Here is a 25,465-nt window from a genome sequence, read left to right on the forward strand (position 1 = left end):
TGTAGTGACTGTCATCCCAGTAAAGTACTTGCTGCCTCATCAATAGAAAAATTCATGTTTAAATATTAACCTTCCCAAATGAATAAAAGGGTACACTCTTAAATAGCTTAGGAACAGCTTACCAGGAAAAAAAACTCAGGTGTTACATACAATAGTTTTTTTTAATTGACCTATACTTCAAATAAATGAGGCCTTAGAGCAGTGTTATAAAGCTACATTTTTTTTAAGGCAGGGTCTTATGTCATCCAAGCTGGTTTGAAACCCCTATGTAGCCAAGGCTGGCCTTGAACTCTTGATCTTCCTCCAAGGTGCTGAGTTTATAGGCATATGCCACTTAGTCCAATTATAGCATAACCTTTTAATAAAATTACCTCCCAAGAAACACTGTCACAAAAGGCACACTCCATTTTCTTAGTAGCAGACCTGACATCGATATAAAAGAAGTCTGCAGCAGTGGGATAAGCACTTGCTATCCTGTTTCATATATCACCTTGCACCTGTAGTTAGTAATCATGATACCACAGCATTTCTCTCCCCCAAATAAGGTTGTTATAGCTGTGTACATGTGGGTTTCACTCATCAGTAGCAACATGCATGCATAGAGTGGCTCTTGGTTATAAAGGACCTTATACAGCCACAGGAGAGAAGGTAGTTGTGAATATGGGAATTATTACCCTGCAGGACCTGTACCACTTTAAGTAACAATTTAAAGTTTTTTTGTAAAAAGGAAGGGCAAACAATACTGCCAGAGTCTTCTTGCTCTTCTCTCCCATTTCTACTTACTTGGTTTAAAGACAGTATAGTATATTGAGGTAGACAGTCATGTTTTCTTTAATAATAATTAACCCATTGAGTATCACCATAAGATCCAGTTGCCAAGCATGTTGAGTCTAACAGGGAGACTCTTACACCATAAGGCTCTTTCCTAGTTACCCTTTCCCTAGTGAGTCAAGCTGGAAGAGACTAGGTATGACTTACAGCTAATGTATGTTCCTATTTATGTTCCAGACTAGGTAATCTGCTGTCTGTGAATCATATGCCTTGTTCACTTTAGTTTTCTTGCTGGCAAGAAAGAATTTTTTTTTTTTTTACTGTAATTGCATCTGAATCAGATGACAGAAAGTGACTTGAGTCATTCATACTTCGACATGTGAAAAGTATTCCTCTGAGTCACTGGTAGATCACAATAAATATTGATTTGGAAACAGTCTAATTTGGAGCAAAAGTGATTAAGAGAATGATGTTGTAGTGCTACCAGTGCCCTATGGCAGTTAGAAGGAAAATTCCTTACAGGTCCTTGTGGCCTGACAGTTGGCAGCTATCCAGTGTTATACCTGTGGTTTTTTAGAAACCTGTTGGATGTATCTCATCCTATTGAAATGACTTTTCCTTTCATGTGATTATAATAAACTAACAACTAATACCCCAAGATTTTGGGGAAATGATATAAATTTGTTTTTGGACTTTTTTCAGTAACACACTTTTAGTATGGGCCTGAAATGTAGCTGGGTGTTAGAGTGTTTGCCTGGCATGCATGAAGCCCTGGATTCCATCCTCAGTGCTATAAAAATTAAAAAAAAAAAAAAGAAAGTATAAGATCCTGGAGCTGTCAAGGCTCAGTAGCTGCTATCTGCATTCAGAATGATTGATCTTAGGTCATTCTGGATTTGGAGTCTTATTCATACTTTACTTGCCTTCTGGAATGTATATGGCAAAGCCTTCACTGGCCCTTCAGACTGAAGAATTATGAAGCTTAAATTTATTCCTGGGTTGGAAAGATGGCACAGCAGTCATCAGTGCTTTGCTGCTCTTGTAGAGGATAACTTCACTTCTTAGCACACACACTGGGCTTCTTACAACCACCTCTAACTCCAGGGGATCTAATACCCTCTTCTAGCCTTTGCAAGTACCTGCACATACACACACACACACACACACACACACACACACACACACACACACAAATAAAAGTAGAATAAATCTTTTTGAAAAGCATTATTGATAAACAAAAAGCCCTTTGAAAAATATGAATGTTGTAATATGTAAGATGGCAGGGGCTGAGTCAGGTTCACTCCTTAGATAGTCCTAGAGTCCATGATTGATTGTTTGAAAAAAAAAATAACCTATAAAACATTCATTCTTAAAAATAGTATAGAATACTATGTTTAATATAAACAGTTATTAGAGGACCCTATATTATTTAGATTTCATTTAAAAGTCTTTCTTGCTTATTAAAGAGATGTGTGTGGAGAGCTGCCATTAAAATCTGGTTTTGATCATTAATTTATAGTTCCTGAGAGTAAAGTGATATCTACTGTAGAGTACATTAATGTGGCTTATATAGAACTCTGTGAAAGTAGAATTGAATAGTAAAAGTTTATTACTTATATTACTTGTATGAGAACATAAAATGCCAATCATTTAGGGAAAAAGTGTTTTCATTTTAATGACATATTTAACAATATTGAGATTATATTTGATAGCAGGTACTCTTGAAACTTTATATGACTTAAATACTGTTTAATAATTAAAGTTCCTTTCAAAGCAGTGAACATAGGGGTGGAAAGTGAACAGATGAAGAGCAAAGCATAGTTGTTTGTTTTTTTTTCTAGACTGTGTTTCTACTGTCTTGTCTTCAGCATTTTGGTTTGGAAACTTTTGTTTCTGGTGAAGTGGTTAGTCTTTACTTTCTTGGCTAGAGTGGGACTATCTCCAGGTCTTCTTAAACTGAATTAAGTCAAGATATCATAGAAAAATGTAATTTTCTTACTAGTATAGATAAATTGCCTTTATATGTAAGTGAATCTTCTCCCTTAATTGAAGAGACTTTTTTGGTAATTATAATTTTCCTTGAAGACTCAGCTGTGCTTTCTCTTTGCTTCTAGGATTTGAGAAACCTGAGGTTCGCATTGAAGCAGGAAGGCCACAGCAGAAGAGATATGTTTGAGGTCCTCACAAGATATGCCTTTCCTCTGGCACACAGTCTGGTAAAGTCCAGGGCTCCCCTAAGCATCAGCATGCTTTGAAGTCTCTGTGAAAACTGTTTGAGAATTGGGCTTCTCTTTCTTGGATTCACTGCTTTGTATTTTCTGGTGTGGCACATTTTAAGTATGATTTACTCAGCTCCAGAAGGGTCTCCTCCATACTAATACGAAATAGCCTGGGATCTTCTTGTGCTTTCCAGCCATGAGTGTGCCCTTTAAAACCTAGTCTGTGATAGTAAGAAAATAAAATGGCTTAGAACAGTATTGTTAAGTCTCTTCCAGGAATTCATCACTCTTCACTTTGGTGCTAACAAGCAATGTGAACCAGACTTTTGTGGCACCAGTTCAAAATGGGAACAGATCCACTGATTCTAAGACCATTTAAACAAAACTATACTTCCCTCTCTCCTCACCTCTCTCTTCCTCCCTCTCTCTTTCCCTCTCTCTCCTTCTTCCTCTCTGTCTCTCTCTGTCTCTCTATCTCTGCCTCTGTTCCTCCCTCCACCCATCCATCCCTTTCTCTCTCTCTCTCTCTCATGGGACAGAGTATCATGAATCTAAGGCTGGCCACAAACTCTATGCAGCCAAGGATTGCCTTGAACTTTTGATACTCCTGTCTCTACCTCAATCAGAATTACCAGCATGTACCACCATGGTTGGTTTATGTGATGCTTGGATGGGACCTAGGGCCAAGTCAGCACTCTACTGACTTGACCTACATTTGCCTAGGCTAACTTGAAACTCATGGTCATATTACCTCGAACTCCTGAGTGCTTGATTGACAAGTGTCTGCCACTAGGCTTAACTTCTTTTTCTTACTGTCATACCTTGCTGGCATCTTATCCCTATCTTCCTCTGCTTCAATCTCCACAAACTTAGAGGTGAACACTTACTGAGGGGAGAACAAGGAAAAGAAATAATTCTTCTAAAATGTATAAATAGTTTTATTAATTAGCTACTATTTTAAAATGAGGTCTTATGTAGCCCAGGCTGGCCTAAAACTCACTATATAGCTGAGAATGACTTTGAATTTCTAATCCTCTTTCCTCTACCTCTCCAGTGTTATCTTGTCTGGTTTATGAGGCATTGAGGATCAAACCCAGGGTTTCATGAAAGCTAGGGTAGTACTCTCCAACTTGAGCTACATCCCCAACCCAAAACAGCTTTGTTATATGTAGAAAATAACTATGAAGCAGACTGAATGGAGTGTGAGGAAGAGGGATCATACCACAAAACTGTCTTATATTGTTTTTCTCTATTTCTTTTTTCGTGGTATTTCATCTGTTGTCATGGTAGGTTTTGTTTTGGTTTTTGGGTTTTGGGTTTTTTTAACAACAAAGATGTGAGATACTTTTCTCCTAATGAGACAAGACTTTTCTCTCTCTGGATCTTACCACCAGCAGTTTTTTGAGTCACAGGAAATGCTCACCTGGTAGAAGGGAGAAGCTATCAGGAGGATCTAATGAGTGTTTTTACATTAATGGCAGATGAAAATGTGATGTGCTTTGGGAATAATTCTACCAAAGTTTTCTATATTTCTGATCAAATAAGATTTTTAAAATATTTCTATATAAATATTTTAACTTTATTAGGATAAATATTTTATGGGAATAAATGTTTTAAACTATCATGAATGTGAGACTGAAACCTTTTTTTGTCAAGGAACATGTTGTATCTTGGTTTATGCATATCTATTTCTGTATTATTAGAAATTGAAGGAATGACTCACAAGCAGGTTTGAGAAAGCTGAGGCCCTATTCCATCTTCCTTCAAAATCTTGAGCCATCAGCTTTCTCTTTTCTCTGGCATCCTTTGTGTCTTTTAAAGCTTATTCCCCTAGAAATATAGTCAAGTGGCAGGCCAGCTTTCCCCTTAGACTACTCATCTGTCACTTGAATGCCAAACTTTTGCAAAGAAGATTTTAGCCTATCTTCACTAATTTCACTAACTCACTCATTAATTTATTCATCTAGCCCATGCCAAAAATCAAGCTTTATTGCCAGTTCCTTTGGGGAGCTGGTAATGGTTAGTGTTAATTGCCAACTTGATGGAATTTAAGATTGTCTCGGAAACAAACCTCTGGGAATACCTATGAGGGATTATATAGATTAGTGCCTCTGGGATTTTTTTAATAAAAACTTTAAAATTACTATATAATAATATCATTTCTCCCCCTTCGTGTTTCCTCTCTCCAACCCCTCCTATGCACCCTCTACTTCCCCCCTCTCAAGCTCATGCTCCCTTTTTCTTTAATTGTTGTTACACATGCATGCATACACAACACACACACACACACACACACGCACGCACGCACGCACGCATGCACGCACACACGCACTCACGTGTGTATTTCTGAATACGTAAATACAACCTGCTCAGCCCATATAATTTTACCTATGATCTCAGAACTGACCACCTGATAAAATTAGGAAGCTTTCCCCTAGGAAGACCTTTCCTCCCATTCTCAGCATTTCCTACTTACCCATAGCACTTTGTTTAGGGTTGAGACCCTGTGAGCTTTCTCATTTCCATGTTAGGTATCTTGTTTGGGCATCCATGTTGAGGAGACTTTATAGGTGTAGATTCTCTGACATTTGTTGGAAACACTATTTAACAGCAAGCTTTCTGCTCCTCCGGCTCTTATAATCTTTCTTCTCCTTCTTCCCAAATGAGCCCTGAGCTTTAGGTGCAGGAATTGTGTTGTAGATGTATCAGTTGGAACTGGGCATCACATAATCTCTTATTCTCTGCATTTTGATCAGTTGTAGTTTTCTGTAATGATCCCCATGTGTTGCAAAGAGAAGTTTTTTTTGATAAGGGGTGAAAACTACATTTATCTGTGAGTATAAGGATAAATATTGAGAATGTAGTTATGAATTATGTTGATTTAGAAAGTGGAAGTTTTAGGTTCTCCTCTAAGATCCATGACTTATCTCGTCTTGCATTGTTTTAGGTTTCCAGTACAAGGCATAATTTCTCTCTTGTTGAGTAGGTCTTACACCTAACTAGAATGTTTTTGGTTATCACCAAGATATTCGTGCCACTACTGCACCCTTATGGTTTTTGTGTCATGTTGGTTGTTCTGGTTCATAGGTGTCATAACTAGGTAAGACTATTGTTTGCTTTCCTCCATTGGAAGTTTCCACATGTGGAGGATTAATTTGATCAGATTAATTGTGGAAAGGTCCATTCTAAAAGTGGGCAGCACCCTTCCCTAAACTTTGGTCCTAGAGGGCACAAAAAGGAGAAAGCTAGTTAAGCTTAAGTATTCATTGTTCTCTGCTTTCTGATTGTGAATGTGATGTGATCAATTGTCTCTAGCTCCTACTGCTGTGAGTTCCCTGCATTGATGGAATGTACCTTTCAACTGTGAGCCAAATAAACCCTTTATCCCTTGAGTTGCTTTTATCAGGATATTTTATCACAGTGATAGAAAACTAAGTAATACAGAGCTCTTGACCTCTTGTTGGCTAAATAATTTCCATCTGCATTGGATTTCATCTCTTCCCAAATTCAACAAAATTGAACTCCTTCTTGTATCTTGGCTATTGTGTTCCTTCACCATTTTGACCTTTCCTCCTCAGTCTTTATTGCCCTTGCTTTTTCCTTCAATGTAAATATCTTATCAGTGTTCCACCCTCAGCTTTCAGTTCCCATTACGTTACCAGCTTTGCTATGGTGATTTCATTTATTCCCATAAATGGAGTTATCACTGTGTACATGGCTTCTAAGTCTGTCCCTGACATTGCCCTGGAGTGAATCTAACCTCTCTAATCATGAATAACTCCCTTCCAGAAGTCCATGTGCTTTACAAGCTCATTGGGACCCTTTCTCTCTACACATCATAAGACCTGTTTTGTGGGGGGTTTTGTTGTTGTTGTTGTTGTTGTTTTGTTTGTTTGTTTGTTTTTTTGAGACAGGCTTTCTCTGTGTAGCTTTGTGCCTTTCCTGGAACTCACTCTGTAGACCAGGCTGGCCTCATATTCACAGAGAGCCTCTGTCCCCCGAGTGCTGGGATTAAAGCCATGCGCTACCACTACCCGGCATTGTTTTTGTTTTTTTGTCCTCTGTGTCCTCCAAACTTGAGGATCCTTAGTTGCTCATGTTCAGTAATCTGAAGTCACGTTTAAAAATCTTTCTCCTGAAGCAATATAAGACGTGAGGAGACAGGAAGGAACTAAAGGCTTTTCAGCAGAAGCATCCCTTTCAGATAGAGGCTTTTTCGGGTGAGGACTTAGCATTTCAGTCAGAGCATTTGTGGAATTGGTGAGGTGAGACATGGCAGTGTCGTCCCTTTGTCTCTCTGATCTTGAGGCAAATTTTATTAGGGTACACAATATATCACCACAGGTTAACAAGATTGGGTGGGCTAGAGGAGTTGGCCACATTTCAGATTATAAGCCTCTTCCCACTGTACACTCAGACAATTACTTGGCATATACCTCTGCCCTACACAGAGACACACTGATGAGCAACATATGGAGTGGAAAATAATAAAAGAATGAGAGGTCAGGACCTCCTTTTCTGAGAAAAGTTAGCACACGCAGAGTCACTGTGGTATCATATGACCAAGGAACAACAGAATGCCAGCATTAGACATATAGACAAATTCTGTAAAGATATAACATATAAACATTGTATTATGCTAGAATTTGAATAAAAACTGTAGCAGCTTTGGCCTGACAATTTTTCTTGGTCACTCTGACCATTAAGAGTTAATAATACACTGCTTGGGGCATGGCAAAATTCCCAAGGTGGCTTGAAGATTTTTGTTTTGGTCTAGTGTCCTTGAAGCTACCAAAGCTACCAGCCTGAGAACAGGCTGTCATATGCCTCCAGATTCTTAAAAATTGGGTTATAGGGTTAATGAGTAAGAATGATAACTGTTTATTAATGATATGATTTATGTTTTGGAACATCAGGAATGTATCCATGCTTACTAAATTCTGTATAAATAAAAAAACAATCTGACTGTTAGTCAATCAGGCTGCAAAATTCATCTGAAAAAAAAATCTTTCTCCTGACTTTCCTCTCATAAGTTTATCAGTTGCAGCTCCTGTAGGTCCTACTTGTTACTCAACTATTTTTCCCCATTTCTATTTGTGCTTCCTCATTTAAACCATACTTCTAAATTGGTTCCCCTTCTTTCACTGTCCTCCCCTTCCATTTTTTCCTGTATAGTGCTGTTGTCCCTTGCACTTTTTTTTGTTTTGAATTTAAATACAATTGTGCCTCTGGGCATGATGTTACATGCCTATAACCCAACACTTAGGAGACAGAAGCAAGGTATTTCTGTGAGTTCAGTGTTACCCTGGTCTACATAGCAAGTTCCAGGTCAACCAGGGCTGCATGGAAAGACCGTATCTCAAAAAAAAGGACAATCATGCCACTGCCCCCACAAAAACCTCAGAAACGCTTCATGATTCATACCCTATACTTTAACCATGCAAGACTGCCTGTTTCTTAGATTGTATTTTTGTCACCTTAACTTACAATCCACTTGTCTCTCTAATGCCTATCCTCCAGTCATCCTTTAGTGTCTTACTCAGTCTGAGTTGCTGTCCCATGCCATGAGTGGTCCTCTCAAGAAATCATTTTCTGTTTCATTGTTAAGTCTCTTTCTTGGAGTACATACCATAGCTTCTTTATGTGATAATTATGTCGTAATTTTCTTTACCAGCCCTTCCTGTCCATTATTCTGTGAGCTTATCAGGGCAGGCATCACCCTTTATCTCTCTAGCCTCAGTGTAGTGGCTTCTGTATAGGAAGGCTTTTGCTTTGTTTGGGGAAATGCTGGCTGAGGATGGGACACAGCTAGGCAGGCAGTCTACACTGAGCTATATCCCCAGCCCACACATGGGCTGTTACAATGACAGGATTTTAATTAAACTGTTTCATTAAAAGTGATGGAAAAATGATTATATGGAAATGAGTGGAATAGATCTTTCTGTCAGGACCTAGAATCCTATGTCTGCCATTGGAGGGAGGCATCCACAGAGAATTTGATATTTAGGGTTGTGATACATGGATTGTTTTTTATGTCTATTCTGGAAATTCTTGGTTCTTTCCTTAGGATATCAGTAATGTTATATACTCGGGAAAAACATAAACTGAATTGCTCATACAAAGGTTTTGGAAAACTTCATTCTCATTTACAACTTTTAACTACTAAAATTCATCCTTCAAAATGTGTAAATCAGTCATTAAAGCAATGTAATAAACAGATCCACTTTTGATACTGCTTTCCTAAATTAAGTTCATTTCAGAGTCCTGTGTAGGGTAGCATAGAGAACAACCAAGGAAGTTGAGAAATAGTGCAGGATGAATGATACTGGTAGTCTAGTGGGAATGACATGGCAAATATGTGTAGCTCCAATATAGGGTAGTTTACATTCAGTTGTGTAAGAGGAATACAAAGGAAATTCATGGGGGGGTGTCTTTCAGGAAGGGTTTTGAAAGAGCCTGTGTGGATTTGATAGCCAGTAGGCGTTGGACTTTAAAGGATGAATTTAGTTTCTAGTGGGCCAAGAAAGTGGAGGAAGTGGGATTTCAGGCTATAGGCAAGACCTGGCCCTCAATACAGAAAGAGGAAAAGCTCACATTTCAAGGTGTTTGAGATGGAGCTAGGGATGAGATCTGGGATCATCTGGTGAAGGTTAATGCTAGTGTGGAAGGAGAGCTTGTGACACAAGAAGTAACAGAGACCTGCTAAGGTTCAGAAGGAAATGGTGATAAAATGAAGACATCTTCAAGTAAAACAAATAGGAGAACCAAAGACCTGGGCTAGAGAACTGCAGGCCCTAGACAAGGACTTGAGTGGGAAGGAGTGGGACAAGAGACTCCACAGACTTGGGCAGCAGTGTGGTCAGAAAGGGTACGGACAAGGATGCATTCACTTTGGTTCTCAAGTTTAAGTAATGGGAAGGGTAGCCCTCTGTTGAGAGAGTAAGGAAGTCAGAAAAGGATTTCCTTTGGAAAAATAGTTGAAAGAAAAGGCAGGGAGGAGAAGCCTCTCCTTATTTTCATAGGCCCAGTGTCTACTCCAGTGCTTATGAGGATACATAAGTAAATTAGCAGGGGTTTAATGGATAGTAGTTTGTAAAGAAAGAAAAAGAGAGAGAAAGCAAAGGAAGCAAGGGGGAAAAAGAGAAAGAAAGGAAAGTAGGTGTAGCTAGAGCTATCTCCAGTCCCGCCTGGGCCGGTAGCCACTCAGACTCAAATAAACACAGACACTTATATTATTTAAACTGTTTGGCCTAATGGCTCAAGCTTCATGCTATCTAGTTCTCATATCTTAAATTAACCCATTTCTATAAATCTATACCTTGCCACATGGCTCGCGGCTTACCAGTATCTTACATGTTGCTTGTCATTGTGGCAGCTGGCAGCATCTCCTTACTCAGCCTTCCTGTTCCCAGAATCCTCCTCTCTGCTTGTCCCACCTATACTTCCTGCCTGGCTACTGACCAATCAGCATTTTATTTATCAATCAATCAGAGCAACACATTCACAGCATCCCCAGCAAGTAGGAGTAGCAGCCATATCTAGAGAAGAAAATTTTACCCTTTAATGTGTGAGAAAGGCGAATGAATGTATGTGTGGACAGAGGAAAGTAAAAATGCTCCCCCACCTTTAATACAAGAGAAAGAGGGGTCCTTTCTAGACTTGGATCCTGGAGAAGGCAGAGGGTTAAGGGCTCAAGTCCCTATTTGTGAGGCAGAGTTTAGAAAGAAAAAAAGGGTGATTATTCCTATGAGACAGGAGGTGAAGAAAAGTTTCCAAACTGCTACAGTGGGGATTCAAAAGTATGCCCAGAAGACTTCCTGGCAGCATAATCTAAGTGTGATTGCATTGAACAATAAAAGGGCTCCTGCATGAACAACACCACTTGATGAATATTTGTGAAACTGTTAAACTAGTATGGATCATCTCAGTCATTGTTGTCGCTATTTGAAATCTGAAATAAACTTGCTGTTGAATGCAAGAAATGGTGTCTAAAGGGCAAGAGCTGAGCTGAAAGGCCAGCCATGGGATGAATGAACTGTGAGTTCATGTTTATTGAGACTGCCCCTTTGGCCCTCTCTTGCCTTCTGAACCATTACTATTTTCACCACTCAACATGTTCAAATCAGGACTTAAACTTGAAATTCAACTGCAACTTTTATAGCAGCACAGAGCTCTCAGACCAGTACAGTGTGCATGGCTTTTAGGTGGCATTTTCTGTTTCATCCAAAATACTTCTTGTTTGATGTCTGCTTTTCAAACATCAGAAGTTACCACAAATTACATGTAGCTCAGCATAAATTTTAGAGAAGTGATATGGCTTTGTAAGAGTTGCAGTAATCTGAAAGGAGAAACCACACTCGAGTACCTGTGTGCAAAGCATGGAAAGACTACAGAAGGCATTTTGTCAGCATAACAAAATATGGCAAATGGCAAAGTTCAGTTGTTGATTTCCTTGATTGTTTGGTCATTTTGTATTCAAATGGGGCAATCAAATTTTCTTATTTTTTTCTGTTTTTTATTTGTTTTGTTTTGTTTTCTTTTGTTTTGAGACAAGGTTTTTATATGTAGCTCTGGCCATCCTGGAACTCACTCTGTAGACCAGGCTGTCCTCAAACTCACAGAGATCCACCTGCCTCAGCCTCCCAAGTGCTGGGATTAAAGGTAATGTCCAGCTAGATGAAAGTTTCTTAAAGTATCAGCCCCAGCCTATTATGACTAATGAATCATTGTGTCTCTTTAATGGAATAGAATAGAAAACATGTAAAACATAACAGAATAGGGGTGTATAGTTTGCTGAGATGTTTCTTCTAAGGGTGTGTGCATGAGTGGGGCAGTGTGCTAGGTCATGGTGTTACAGTTAATCCCTTACTTACAATGATGATCCAGAAAGTTTGAAAGGCACTCCTTAGATATAAAGCATAAGGTTCATATACCAGCCTCACAGCTGCTACTGATACAGAGATCTAACAGGGGACTTGATTGCAAAGCTCATCCAGTGTGCTACAGCTAGCATAGGTTATGGGTTCAGTGACCTCTGTCAGAGTGAGGCTCAGTGAATTTCCTGCATAGAGACTTTGAAAGTCACGTAGTATTTATGTGCTTCAGTGTTCTCATCTGCAGTGTGAATAATAATAGTTCTTACCCCATAGAGTTTTTGTGACGATTCAAAGTAAAGTGCCTATAACACTGTCTGACACTCAGTAAGTGCCCAATAAATGCCAGCTGTTCTGTTATTAGCCCACCATTTTCCCAGCAGGTGTAAGAAATAAGAATGACTACTACAACTCCCCACAGACCGTTAATAAAGGAATTGTGATAGTGTGTGGGAAACTTTAAGCCCTTTAAAAAAAGATGCTATATAAAGATTAGTGGTATTATTAACAAACCATGGGTTGTACTTTCATAAAGGACTAGAAGTCACCAGAGTATTAAATCCAGAAAGCATCCCAACCAGTAGTGCAGAATGGAAGTGATGCTATGGAATGAAAGGAATCCTTCAGAGAGTGCTTTCCATCATTCTCTTTCTGTTTCCTCAGCCCATGCAGACTTAACTACTTTTAGGGCAACGTGCCTAACTCACTTCAGACTTGTGTTTGCACTTCCCGTTTCTTGATGACATTCTGGATTAAGGTTAAGAACCACAGTATTTCCCCCTCATTCCTCTGTGAGCTCATGAGCAGTCATGAAAGTGCAGCTTTTGTTTTCATCTGGGAGCATGACACATCTGACCTTGTATCTGTTAAGGTAGGCAAGTGTAAGGGGACTTTCACTGGCTGTCTCAAATTTCAGGAGCAAAGCAATTAACTGGCTTGCCCAGCCTTTGCTGTAGCTGGTGACATGTTGCCTCCAAAGATGGGAGCAGTGTCTTTAATTGCACCTCCTGAACATTGGCAGGCATTAGTCTCCTTGGTCACCTTTAGTTTTCATAGTATCTGCTGTTTATTTCTTCTTGCCTAGATTTTTCTAAGTATGTGTTTCTATTTTTGATTAATGCATAGTAATGTATATTCTTGTAGGCAGTAACGTGACATTTCATTTCATATGTACAATGGGTAATGAGATTTGAGTCCTTTGGAGGGGGTCTGGCTTTTATGAGACCAAACTCTGTCATGTGAATTAAGCCCTGGACCATTTTACCTGTGTCCTCTCCTGCTCAACTTTAAATGTGCTGGCTTATAAGAATAATTAAATAAAAATTGGTTAAGTGAGTTATGCATATACATTTTAATCATTTGAGAGTTATAAATAAGCCTGTGAATAGAGAATCCAGAGGGAGTTTTATTCTCTGCCTTTGTTATTAAGCTCAGAAATGGAGAAATATTTCTAGATTGTATTAAAATTTTTAATGACACAAAGATTTAGTGGACTCCTCCTTTTTAGATTGATTACAGAATGAATAGATGAAAGGAAATAGCGTTTTGAGATCAGAATTGAAATGAGAAGTGCTTGTACACATTTCCCTGCGTTCAGCCTACATGTGACTTAAGTACTATAAAATATGTCTTCAATTTTCTGTTTCTTTTTGGTGCAGACTGTTTTCTCTTGAATAAGCAGTAAATTAGCTAATTTTGGGGCTAGGTGGTGAGCCCCCAAAGTGTAAAAAGAAAAAAAAAACTTATAACCTTGGAGATGAAGATGGGTTTTGTGGCAGTGTGGCATAAAGAAGGCAGAAGATACCAGCAAAAGTCAGTTAGACCTTTGAGCATGGAATGAAGGAGGAAAGCCACAGATTCAGATTCAGCAGTAACTTCATCATTGTTCTGAATGGCCACCATTTTCTCCTTGCATGTAGTCTTGCCTATAGTCAGTCTCATTCTCTTTCTCTCTCCCACCTGCTCTCTTTCTCTCTTCCTCCCCCAGCCCCCCTCTCTCTCTCTCTCTGTGTGTGTGTGTGTGTGTGTGTGTGTGTGTGTGTGTGTGTGTGTGTATGTCTATCACTTTACTCTTTTTACTGTACATAATCTATGTTGGTGGAGGAGCATTTCTGCAAAGATTCAGAGGTTTCTCCTCACAACAAAGGCCTGGGCCATGATGAACCATTTATTGTCTGCATAACTCACACAGAAGTTCCATAAATACATTAGTTTATTTCAGAAAAATAAATAAATATGCTTCCATAAACTAAAAAAAAAGCTATATTTTTCAATCTCCTATCTTGCCTTCTCAGAGACTTAGCCTCTCGTTCTCTTTGATCTCTCTCCTCCACTGCTGGCTTCCTCAAGCCTTTGACTGTGTTTGGTTCTTCTCAGCATTGCCTAGCTCCTGGACTCAGGGTCTCATCTAGATACCCCTCAGAATTTCTGTCTGCTTCAAAAGAACTGAATTACCTGCCTGCCTATGCCTCATGAATATCCACTCCAGAACTCACTAACACCATCCACGTACCTGCCCCCACTCCCATTCATTCAGAACTATTCCAAAAATGGCACTAGACCTTACACATTATAAAAGCAGGGCTGAGGAGATGGCTTGGCTAGTAAAGCATACAAATCTGAGTTCAATCCCCAGAACCTACATTTAGAAAACTGAACATAGTGGTGTGTGGTTATAATCCCATCGCTGAGGAGGTTAGTAAGAAGATCCCTGGAGCCTGGACTAATTGGTGAACTCCAGGTCAGTGAGTGACTGTCTCAAAAAAAAACGCAGGGAGGGGGGTGGGATTTGAGATTTGAGAGATAGTTTAAGTGCTCTTATAGAAGACCAGAGTTCAGTCCTCAGCATCCACATCAGATGGCTCACTGTTGCCCCCTTCTGGCTTCTGTGAGCACTTCGTTCACATATACACCCCCCCCCCACACACACACACACAAGGAGTCTCTTGACCCTTCCCTTTTACTCCACACCCCTTCCTTTCAAAGAGTATGTAGAAAATATATATAAAATATAAACCATTTCAGGCAGGGGTACATCCTTTGACTACCAGGATTCAGGCTGGGTAATTTCTTCCATTTATCTTCTGCTTTAGCGACCTCTTAAGTTTTATTTGCTCTGGTTTTCTTTCCGTTGTGTGTGTTTGGGGGTTGTTATTAGGAAATTTCTTTTTCATTCTGTTTCAGACTTGTTTGACCAATGTTTATAATCCCTTCCTCTTCACTCAAAATTTCCATACGATTTTTTTATTTATTTCAGCACATTATCATTTATAGTAGTGTCTAGTTACTGTAATTCAAACTCTTTGTGGCTTTTCTACAAAAGGGGAGGCTTGAAGTATGTTTACTGCTGTATTTCTGATTACTACCTGGAAGCTCCTGTTCTTTGGAATATTATCTATGGAAATACTCTGAGCCTGGGATTGAAAGGGTTATAAATTTCTTCTGCCAAGGCCCTCAAGCAGCTTGATAAAATTTTAAATTCATTCTCCAGTTGGGGACAATTCAGTTTCTGATTTAGGGTACATGCTAGGCTGACCTATGGCTGGAGAGTCTCTAGGTAGATAGTGGTTAGAGATATGTTTTCTTCTTTGTTCAACACCAGTAATTCAGACTCAGGTTCTCTTGGAACCCAAAAGAGGTTATTTCCCATTTACCCCCTGCTTATGTGGTAACATTTTGAATTTTGAAGGCCAGGCTTCTTTGAAGGAGGTTTCCAATATGAGTCCCATCTTGGGTGAACCCACAACTTCATTTTCCATCTCACAAACCCCAGGAGGCCATGAAAACTAAGTCTTTAAATTCTGTATTCCCGTTTGTGCCTAGTTTTTGGCTTCTCTACATTAATTCCTCTCTCACAGGTTCATTAATATATTGAAAAACTGTTTTTCTATTATATATAGTACTCTTTGTTGTGTTCAGCAAAAGTCTCATGATCCCATTGTCCAAGCACGTTTGACCTTTGCAATGCATGTGGTCAAGGATAGCTGTAAATGTAGCCCAACACAAAATCATAAGCTTACTTAAACGTGTTATGAGAAATTGATTCTGAGACTTTTGTGTGTAACTTAAAGTTTTCCTGTGCCTACCTGGCTCCCGCGTCCTTGCAGTCTTATATTAATTATGAACTGTATGGCCTGTTGGCTCAGGCTTCTCGCTATCTAGATCTTACATCTTAAATTAACCCATTTCTATAAATCTATACTTTGCCATGTGGCTTGTGGCTTACCAGTATCTTTACATCTTGCTTCTTATGGGCAGCTGGCAGCATCCTCTCTGTTCTGCCTTTCTCCTTTCTCCTCTCTAGTTAGAATGTCCCGCCTAACCCTATTCTGCCTCACCATTGGCCAAATGGCTTTATTTATCAACCAATCAGAGCAACATATTTTCATAGCATACAAAAAGACATCCCCCATCATTTGTGGGTTTGTGGCAACTCACTTACACAGTTGTCAAGTGTGAACTTTGTAAATGACAACATTGTTTTGCAATGTCAAAGGGTTGGACATACTAGAGTATCACATTTCTAGATAATCCTCCCTCTTGGTTTAAAATTTAACTTTTCCTTTAGCTTGTTAGGTGTAAGTGTCTTGTTCTTTCTTCTTCCTGCCTTTTTTTGGTATAAATGTGAGTTTTCTAGAAAAGTCTGTTTTCTTCTCCTGCTTGCTGGGCAAACTTTCTCTCATGTCCACCAGGATTGCCTTTCTAAGCAAGATTTACAAATCTACAGTGTCATATTTCTCCTTAGTGGCTACATAGCTTTAAGTGCTTGTTTAAAATGACTCTCCCATATTCCCCCAAAATATATCCTCTATGTGCCTTACTCATATCAGATGTCATCTCCCGCCTCTTGATTCAAACTTCAAGATCATAGGCATTTTCTTTGCTGCTTAGTGATTACTAAATCTAAATGGTTCTTGTTCCTAGCCTGACTTGGTTCAGATGTAGGCTTGGCTAGTTTTCCTACCTCTGTATGGTCTCCTCTCCACCAGTCTGCTACCAGGATGCAGTCCTGATTGTCTCATCAATTTTAATGCACACCTCTGTCTCTTCCACAGGGTGGTCCCATCTCTGTATTTTTGTTTACTCTCCTATACTCTTACAGTCAGACTGAGGTATTTGCTAATAGCCATGTATTATTCTCTGAATTTGGCTACCTTGTGGCCTTTTTGTTACTGTCATTATTATTATACTGTCCAAAGTTATCTTATCCTTCCAGTGTTGCTCACATGCCACCAACATCCCCAGGCATATCTATCAGGAAGTCACCCTGCTGTTTTCTGGAGCTCAATATCCCTTCTTGTCGAAATGATCTACAACTGTGCTATTGCAGATAATCTACAGATACTGATAATGGAACTATTTATTTAGAAATTATATTGGGGAGAACAACTCACTATTCAGAATAAGGCAAAATCATTGCAGAGTCCTGGAAGACTGATGTCCTGTCTCACGCTGCTCCTGTCACCTGAGTCAGTCTACACCATTCAAGCCCACGAGGGAGAGAAGAGAGTGAGGTGTATGTGCCCCTCAGGTCTTAAGCTAGCCCCAAGGCCATGCCCTAGGGGCTAGTACCTCAAGGTCATAGGTGGAACAGGTACCCACTACATCTACCCTTTTTGTCTAAATAAAAAAGTTCTAACCTACAACAAAACTATATACAATAGGAACAATTATCAAGTATTGTCCAGGAGAGGGGAACAGTAATAACATAAACAAAAATAGAAATACAACTGACAAGAGCAACATCAAACAAGAGACACATACTAAATGTCCAGAAATGTCCAGAACATAGGTAAATGGCAAGTTACAGAGATTACTCCAATAGCTGTCTTATCCTGAAGAATCTAACTTTAGTAACTAAAATGTTCTTAGCTAATATATGAGAAGACTATAACTGTATCTAGTCTTCAACCCCATCAAAGACCTGAGAAGGAAAATAATATTACCTGAGTTAACAGGAAGTGCAAGCAAGCAACTTCCAAAAAATTGCAAGAATTAACAGAGACAGCCAGCAGCCTGGACAATCACCTAATGTTTCTCAGCACCATTGGGGCATCCATTTTCGCTATAGGCCTAGAATATTTGACAGACCATTTTCAGAAGCAGGAATTTTGAAAGACTGTCTTACCCTGCCTTGTCAAGGTTCAGCAGTCACTTTTTCTTATGTCCTGCTCACCCAGAAAGGACAGTGTGTAAACTGTCAGCAGTCGAGGCAAGGGCAGTCCTTTGCCCAGCAGTCCATTTTTTGCCAAGAAGAAGACAAACTTCCATATGGAATGTCTCTGATGCCCAACCTTCCCTCGGGAGTAGATCAGTGCTGCCAGGAGCAATTGTGTCTCCACACCAACATAATTCTAAGTTATCAAAACATCTAAATGTCATTTTCTCTAGGTTTATGAAGTGTTTGAAGATTACCTATCCATCTGACAAATATTTCTGTAAATCTGGAAAACCTAACATAGCTATGAATATGACAAGCATGACTATTAATCTGTAAGTCTTATCTACCTAAATAATGTAAGGACTAAGGCTTTACATTCAAGTAATCTGTAAACAAATGTACCATATAAAGACAATGATCCCAAAATTGTGACAGTCTACAAAATATCTTAATCAGAGGTAGAAATATATAGTGCCAGTATGACAGTCATGTCCTTAATATGTATCCGTATACAAAATATCCTAAACAGAGGAAGAACATAATACAGTATGACAAATATAAGTTTACATTCGTATCAATATACAAAATATTTTAAACAGAAGTAGGAACATGTGTACAATATGACAAATAGAGTTTTGAATTTGTATCATATACAAATTATCTTAAACAGAAATAGAAAAATAGTTCACATTTGTATCAATATATAAGAATCCATACCAGTGCAAGTTATCAAGACTGATAAGCTAAATTAGTTTACAAGTAGATACAATAATCTACCTCAATATCCTGTCCTATCTATTCCCCTCCTATCTATTCCCTTTTTTCTTTTCCAAAAGGAGAATCCTGAGTCTAAACCTTATTGTTCCACCCCAAAACCTATTACAACTTATAACCAAACCTTAACAGCTGACAATTATCCATAACCCTGAGAAAATAAAACCTTTTGGGAGAGGAGGTGTCATTTTCTTAAAATCACTTTCTGCTGTCTAGGGGGCAATGGTATCTCAATGGGATCCTGTAAGAAAGCTAAAACACCTTAGACACCAGAATATTGCAGATAACCCGCAGATACTGATAACGGAACTATTTATTCAGAAATTATATTGGGGAGAACAACTCACTAAACAGAATAAGGCAAAATCATAGCAGAATCCTGGAAAGCTGATGTCCTGTCTCATGCTGCTCCTACCACCTGAGTCAGTCCACACCATGTGAGCCATACATGCCCCTCAAGTCTTAAACTAGCTCCAAGGCCATGCCCTAGGGGCTGGTACCTCAAGGTCATAGGTGGAACAGGTACCCACTACACTGTACCCTCTTCATCTATCTCCTGTGGAGAATTTCTAACTCCTTACAGTGATATTGTCCTCCTTGTTGTTTTCTCTATTTAATACCTTGTTTATAATGGGTCCTCAGTAAATATTGACCCAATAAATATACTCAAGTTAATGAATGGAATAAATATGAATCTTTAGCAACCAGTCCGTTAGAATGGTCTGTGTAGGTAAAGTGTTTATTCAACATATTTTAATTTTGTAAGTGTACATGTATGTGCAGGTAGGTTTACTCACTGTATGGAGGCTAGAGGTTGGCATTATGTTTCCATCAACCATTTCTCCACCTTATTCCTTTGAGACAGGGTCTCTCAATGAATCTGATAGCTAGGCTGGCTGTCAGCAAGCCCCTAGTGATTCTCTTGTCTTTGCTTCTCCCAGTGCTGGGGTTAAAGACACCTCCACAGCTGACTTTTTACATGCATTCTGGGGATGTGAACTCAGGTTCCTGTGCTTACAGATTACCCACTGAGCCATTTACCTAGCCCTCAATTTAATCTTTAAATAGCTGTTGTATATTCCTGATTGAAAACCCAGGCTGGTGAGATGGCTCAGCGGTTAAGAGCACTGGCAGATGTTCCAGGGGACTAGAGTTCAGTTCCTAGCACCCACATGGCAGCTCACAACTGTCTGTTACTCCAGTTCCAGGGGTCCAACACCCTCACATAGACATACATGCGGGTAAAACACCAATGTATATAAATAAGTCATTTAAACAAAAACAAAACAGTTTTAAAAAGTAATACCCTTCCTGTGTACTTTACCACATTATCCCATGCCTTCTCCACAAATAACCAGTGTATTCATTCAATGAATTACATGCCCACCTAGTGCTAGGGGAAACCTTGACTATTGCTTATCCAAAGTGCTGGGACAAAATATATTTCCAATGTTGGTGTTTTCTGGATTGTGGAACATTTCCATGGGCTTTATAGGCTAAGCATTTATAATATGAAATACTCCAAAACACAAAATATGCTAAGTATGTTATAGTTGAAATGTTTCATATTTGGAGCTCTGGGAATTTTGGATTTTCAGATTAGGGATGCTCAACCTACACAAGCTACTTACAGCCTTTGCCCCCTTTAACCCTAATGGTAGCATGCAATATACAATCTCTGTGTCTTGCTTTTTTGTTCACAATAGAAATTACATAATGAATGGGCTTCTCATTATACAAATAAATGTTGAGGCTTGGAAGTTGTAGTGAAATCACTGCACCTGAAGGTGGTCTTAGGGATCCCTACCACATGGTCAACAAATTCTACCAAATAAATACCCTAAAGTTCTCCATAGCAAAAGCACTATAAACACAGTCCGAAGTCATACTGAGGCAAGCATGAACAACTCATATTACAAGTCAATAGAGCTATTAAACAAGGAGTGCCTGCACTTAACAAGACCAAAAATGAAATGAGCAGAAGATAGAACATAATGGTGCAATATCAAAGAGCATTCAATTTCATGTGATACAAAGCAGAACTATGAATCTACATTTTTTCCTATCATGATGCAAAGATGGGCTTCTCCACTCTTCTCTACTCCATTAGAACTACACAATATTCTCTTGACTTTGCTATAATTTATTAGTCTTTTCTTGATAGATATATTAAAATGCTTCCATTTTGGCACAATGTAAATACTTCAGTGAAAGGCCTTGCATATTCATCATTTTGTATATATTCACGTACCTCTTAGGCTAACTGGTTTGAAGTAGAATTACTGTTTCTGGAAAATTCCACTTTATAGCAGATATACCAGTATACATTCTTGGTTAGAATGCCTGGTCTTAGCCTCTCCAATGTGTTAGTTTCCCATTATTGCTATGATGGGCTGAGTGAATAAAAAAAAGTTAGTTTATTATATTATAGTTGTATAGCTCAGAAGAGAGAGAGAGAGAGAGAGAGAGAGAGAGAGAGAGAGAGAGAGAGAATGAATATGAATATTTCTGGGCTACAGTCAAGGTATCTATACAGAGCTGCATTCCTTCTCGAGACACTAGGTTGGAATCTATTTCCTTGCCTTTGGGCCTTCCAGATGCCACCTGTGTTTCTTGTCTTGTGGTCCTTTTGCTTCTCTCACTGCCTCCTTTATCTCCCTCTTGTGTTCATTGTTCTCTTAGGATTATGAGGGAGTCCCATATAATCCAGGCTACTTTCTTTCTGTTTTAAGGCCAGCTATTAGCAATCATAACTCCTTCTGGAACCTTAATTTGAGTGGTTCCAAAGATTAGATCACAGCCATTTTGGGAGGTCACTATTCTACCTACCATATCAACTCAGGGTGTCTTCTAACTCTTTATCTTTGCATCATGATAGGAAAAAATGTAGATTCATAGTTCTGCTTTGTATCACATGAAATTGAATGCTCTTTGATATTGCACCATTATGTTCTATCTTCTGCTCATTTCATTTTTGGTCTTGTTAAGTGCAGGCACTCCTTGTTTAATAGCTCTATTGACTTGTAATATGAGTTGTTCATGCTTGCCTCAGTATGACTTCGGACTGTGTTTATAGTGCTTTAGCTATGGAGAACTTTAGGGTATTTATTTGGTAGAATTTGTTGACCATGTGGTAGGGATCCCTAAGACCACCTTCAGGTGCAGTGATTTCACTACAACTTCCAAGCCTCAACATTTATTTGTATGATTTATTTGTATGTACAGGTATGATTTATTACAGTCAAAAGGTAGAGAGTAGAACCAGCAAAGAGAAAGCTGCACAGGACAAAGTCCAGGAAACCAGCCACAGCTTCCAGAGTTTTCTTCCAGTGGTGAGGACAGGATGCCCTTGTGATATTTCCAACAAAGAAAGCTCATTCTGGGTTTTTATCAAAAGTTGCTTACAAAAGCACCCATGCTCTGATATTTATCAAAATTCTAGAGTTGCTAAAAAGGGGAAGCATGTAAGACTTAGGGCCCAGGGATTTTAGAAGGAGTTGGTCATTAAGGTCCCTGCTCTCTAGCACATACCAGATTCTAGACTTCAAGAAAGAAGTCAGGGGTAGAAATACCCATGTCATTTATACAGAATACAGTTTCAGCAAACTACTTTAGTGAGTTAGGTAATGGTGGGAATGCTCCAAAATCTAGATTTCTAGGTAACGACAAGGGCATACAAGGTAAGCAGGCCTTCATAAGGAGAGAGAGCTGAGGCCCATGAAGGCAGCCTTTCTTTGTACAATTTGCCTTTATAACTTACTTAGGAAATGCTTCCCTGATCAGTACTATAAAAGCATTCATTATCGTATGCTCTTCTAGGAGTTTCATTTCTTTGGGATTGGAATTGGATGAAAAAAGAAATAAAAGTAAAGGACATGACTGCTCCTAGGTATGGTGGAGGAGAAATTTATTATAGATAAAATAAAGAGCATAGGAAGAGACAGGGACATCTGGGAGAGTCCAGACTGGACATGACCAGGTTTAGCTGAGCCATGTGAAGAGAAGGTGAAGGAGGGAGAGGGGAGAGAAGGGAAACAGGTGCTGTAGCTAAGAGGGCAAAAGACAAAGGGGGCCAGATAACCAGATATCTGGACTATATATGGAAGAGCCTTTGGGGAAAGAGCAGCCCAGGCCCTGGGCTGGAGACTAGGATAGAGAGCGGGGTATGCCAGCCATACTTTGTAACAGGTAGGGACTGAGGGATGCTAGGAGAACCTGACAGCCAGGTCCACTTTTATATGTTAAATAGGCACCTCAGCCATTTGTCCCAGATTTGAAACTTAATAGGAATATATTTGTGCAAGGCCCTTGTTGTTGAAATACCATTTGTTGACTGTAGATGTAACCAACATCTTATTATAATAAGAAACACAGAACCAATGCAAAGAAAGCCAAGAGATCAGAGCTAAGAGCCTTACCCGTCTGCTGCAGCTAGCCACTTCAGCCAAGAGAGCTCTCTGAAAGAGACCTACTTCCTGTGTGTTTGTCTTTATATATAATTTCTGTTCTGCCTTCTCATTGGTTGTAAACCCAACCACATGACCGTCTCATCACTGCCTGTCTGTACACACTTCCAGGTCTTCTATGGTTGGTATTGAAATTAAAGGCGTGTGTCTCCAGTGCTGGCTGTATCCTTGAACACACAGAGATCTACCTAGCTCTGCCTACCAAGTGCTGGGATTAAAGGCGTGCATCACCACCTCCCAGCTTTTGCTATGGCTCTAATAGCTCTGACCCCTGGGCAACTTTATTTATTAACATACAATTAAAATCACATTTCAGTACAAATAAAATACCACCATAGTTGACTAGTCCACTGATAGATAGGTAGTCTGTGATGTGTCATACTTCTCTTCTTGCACCAGTCATTCTAGCGGTATACCAATTATTTTTTTGTAACCCAGGATCATGTGTATACTGGCCAAGTATTCTACCACTGAGCCACAACACTAGCGCAGTGCTATTTTAGTTGTTGAAGACATGGGCTTTTTTTCCATTAGAAGAGGGGCAAGGTCTCATGTAACCTAGGCTAGCCTTAAACTTGTTGTATAGCTGAGGCTGTCCATGAAGTCCTCTCCTGATTCTTTTAGCTCTACCTCCTGAGTGCTAGGAATAGAGATATGTGCTACCACATCTAGCTCTTAGCTGCTCAAGATTTGTAAGATGTTTCACCATCTGAGAGGGCCAGCCTTCCTTTGTTCCTCTTCTCTTTTTATCTCTTCTTCCTGTAGTTTTGCATGGGCATTCAATGCCTTTGTCATGGTAGGGCCTCCAGACCTGGAACTGATTTCCACTGTCTCTAGGCACTCCCTAAGGAGCACTATTACCTGAATGGTGTAGACAAGCAAATGCATATAGTACAGTGGTACATGAGATCTCATGAGAACATTCAAAAAAGGGTTTGCTAGAAGAGACAAATACTGAAAGATGAGTAGGAGTACCAGCCACGTTAGGGCTAACTGAATGAGTGGTGTGCAATGTGAAGAAGCCAGACAGATTACCAATCTAGGGGTTTGTTGTCAAGGGCCATGGTATACGTATAAGGGTGCTAGCAATTGATGGTACTATGGTAAAAGGCAAGCAAAAGTTTGTAGAAACTGTCTCAACATTTTTCTTTTTAAAAGTTGTTCATTTTGTGTGTGTGTGTGTGTGTGTGTGTGTGTGTGTGTGAGAGAGAGAGAGAGAGAGAGAGAGAGAGAGAGAGAGAGAGAAGAGAGGAGAGAGGAGAGAGGAGAGAGAGAGCCTAGTTTTCATAGTACTGGAAGGTGCTATACATGCTACTGGAGGAGAAAGGTAGTCATCAACCTTACCCAGCTATGAACCCTATGAGCTACAGTAATGACTGGCCTGTCAAGACTTGTCCGTTGATACAATAGTGATGCAAATGTTATGGGATTAATCAACCACTTTGTGATTGAATCCAGTGTCAACTCCATGAGATAGAACCCATACCTGGTACTGCTAATGGGCCAGAAACCTGTGACTAAATAGATTATAGGCTGTAAGGGAAAAACTAATACTATGTTCTGCTAAATGAACATAGTAGTAGCAAAACAACTCCTTATGATTTATTGCTAGACCCATAGATTAGTGCATCCTCCAACCCCCACCAGAGAAACATCTTTCTCTTATAGTAGATGACAGTTAACACAGGGACACACAACTGGCCAATGTGTAGAAAATAAAACACTATCATGTGCTCAGCCTAAATGGGATGTCTCTACCTTCACCCCAAGGCTCAAGAATCTTTACAGAAAAAGGAGAAGATTTTAAGAGCCAGAGGTGGTAGATAACTATAAGGAAACTGTGTTTTCCAGACATAACAGGACAACTGCACGTATGAACTCTGTGATTGTGATGACATTTAGAAAACCTGTACAAGCCTAAGGCATACTAAATACCAGAATGGAAGCTGAGATGTGGGCATGGCACATTCTGCTCCTAGGTGAGGAGATCTTGGCATTTGATAGCTGCTGGGTGAGGAAGAATCTGTCTTCTTTTAGGGTGTAACCACTCCTAGGTCAACCCATGCTCCAGGGCAGGACTCACACCCAAGAGTATTTGAGCAACACATATTGGTTGTGATAATTTTAAAAATAAGTTAGGGAGGTAAGGAGATGGGGGTGGATGTGGAAGGAGTTGGGAGAGGGGAACTAAGATGCTCAAAA

The 25,465-nt window shown here is 39.5% G+C and overlaps 1 protein-coding gene across 1 annotated transcript in view; it reads left to right on the plus strand.

Annotated features, from left to right (window-relative positions):
• Mtm1 (myotubularin 1) overlaps positions 1-25,465 on the plus strand; it is a 132,107-nt gene that overhangs the window by 57,831 nt on the left and 48,811 nt on the right. The window contains exon 6 of the mRNA XM_059250753.1: positions 2,886-2,987. Coding sequence (XP_059106736.1) covers positions 2,886-2,987 — 102 coding nt within the window. The remainder of the gene's footprint in view (positions 1-2,885; positions 2,988-25,465) is intronic.

The sequence above is a fragment of the Peromyscus eremicus genome, chromosome X (assembly GCF_949786415.1).
Source record: "Peromyscus eremicus chromosome X, PerEre_H2_v1, whole genome shotgun sequence".
NCBI lineage: Eukaryota > Metazoa > Chordata > Mammalia > Rodentia > Cricetidae > Peromyscus > Peromyscus eremicus.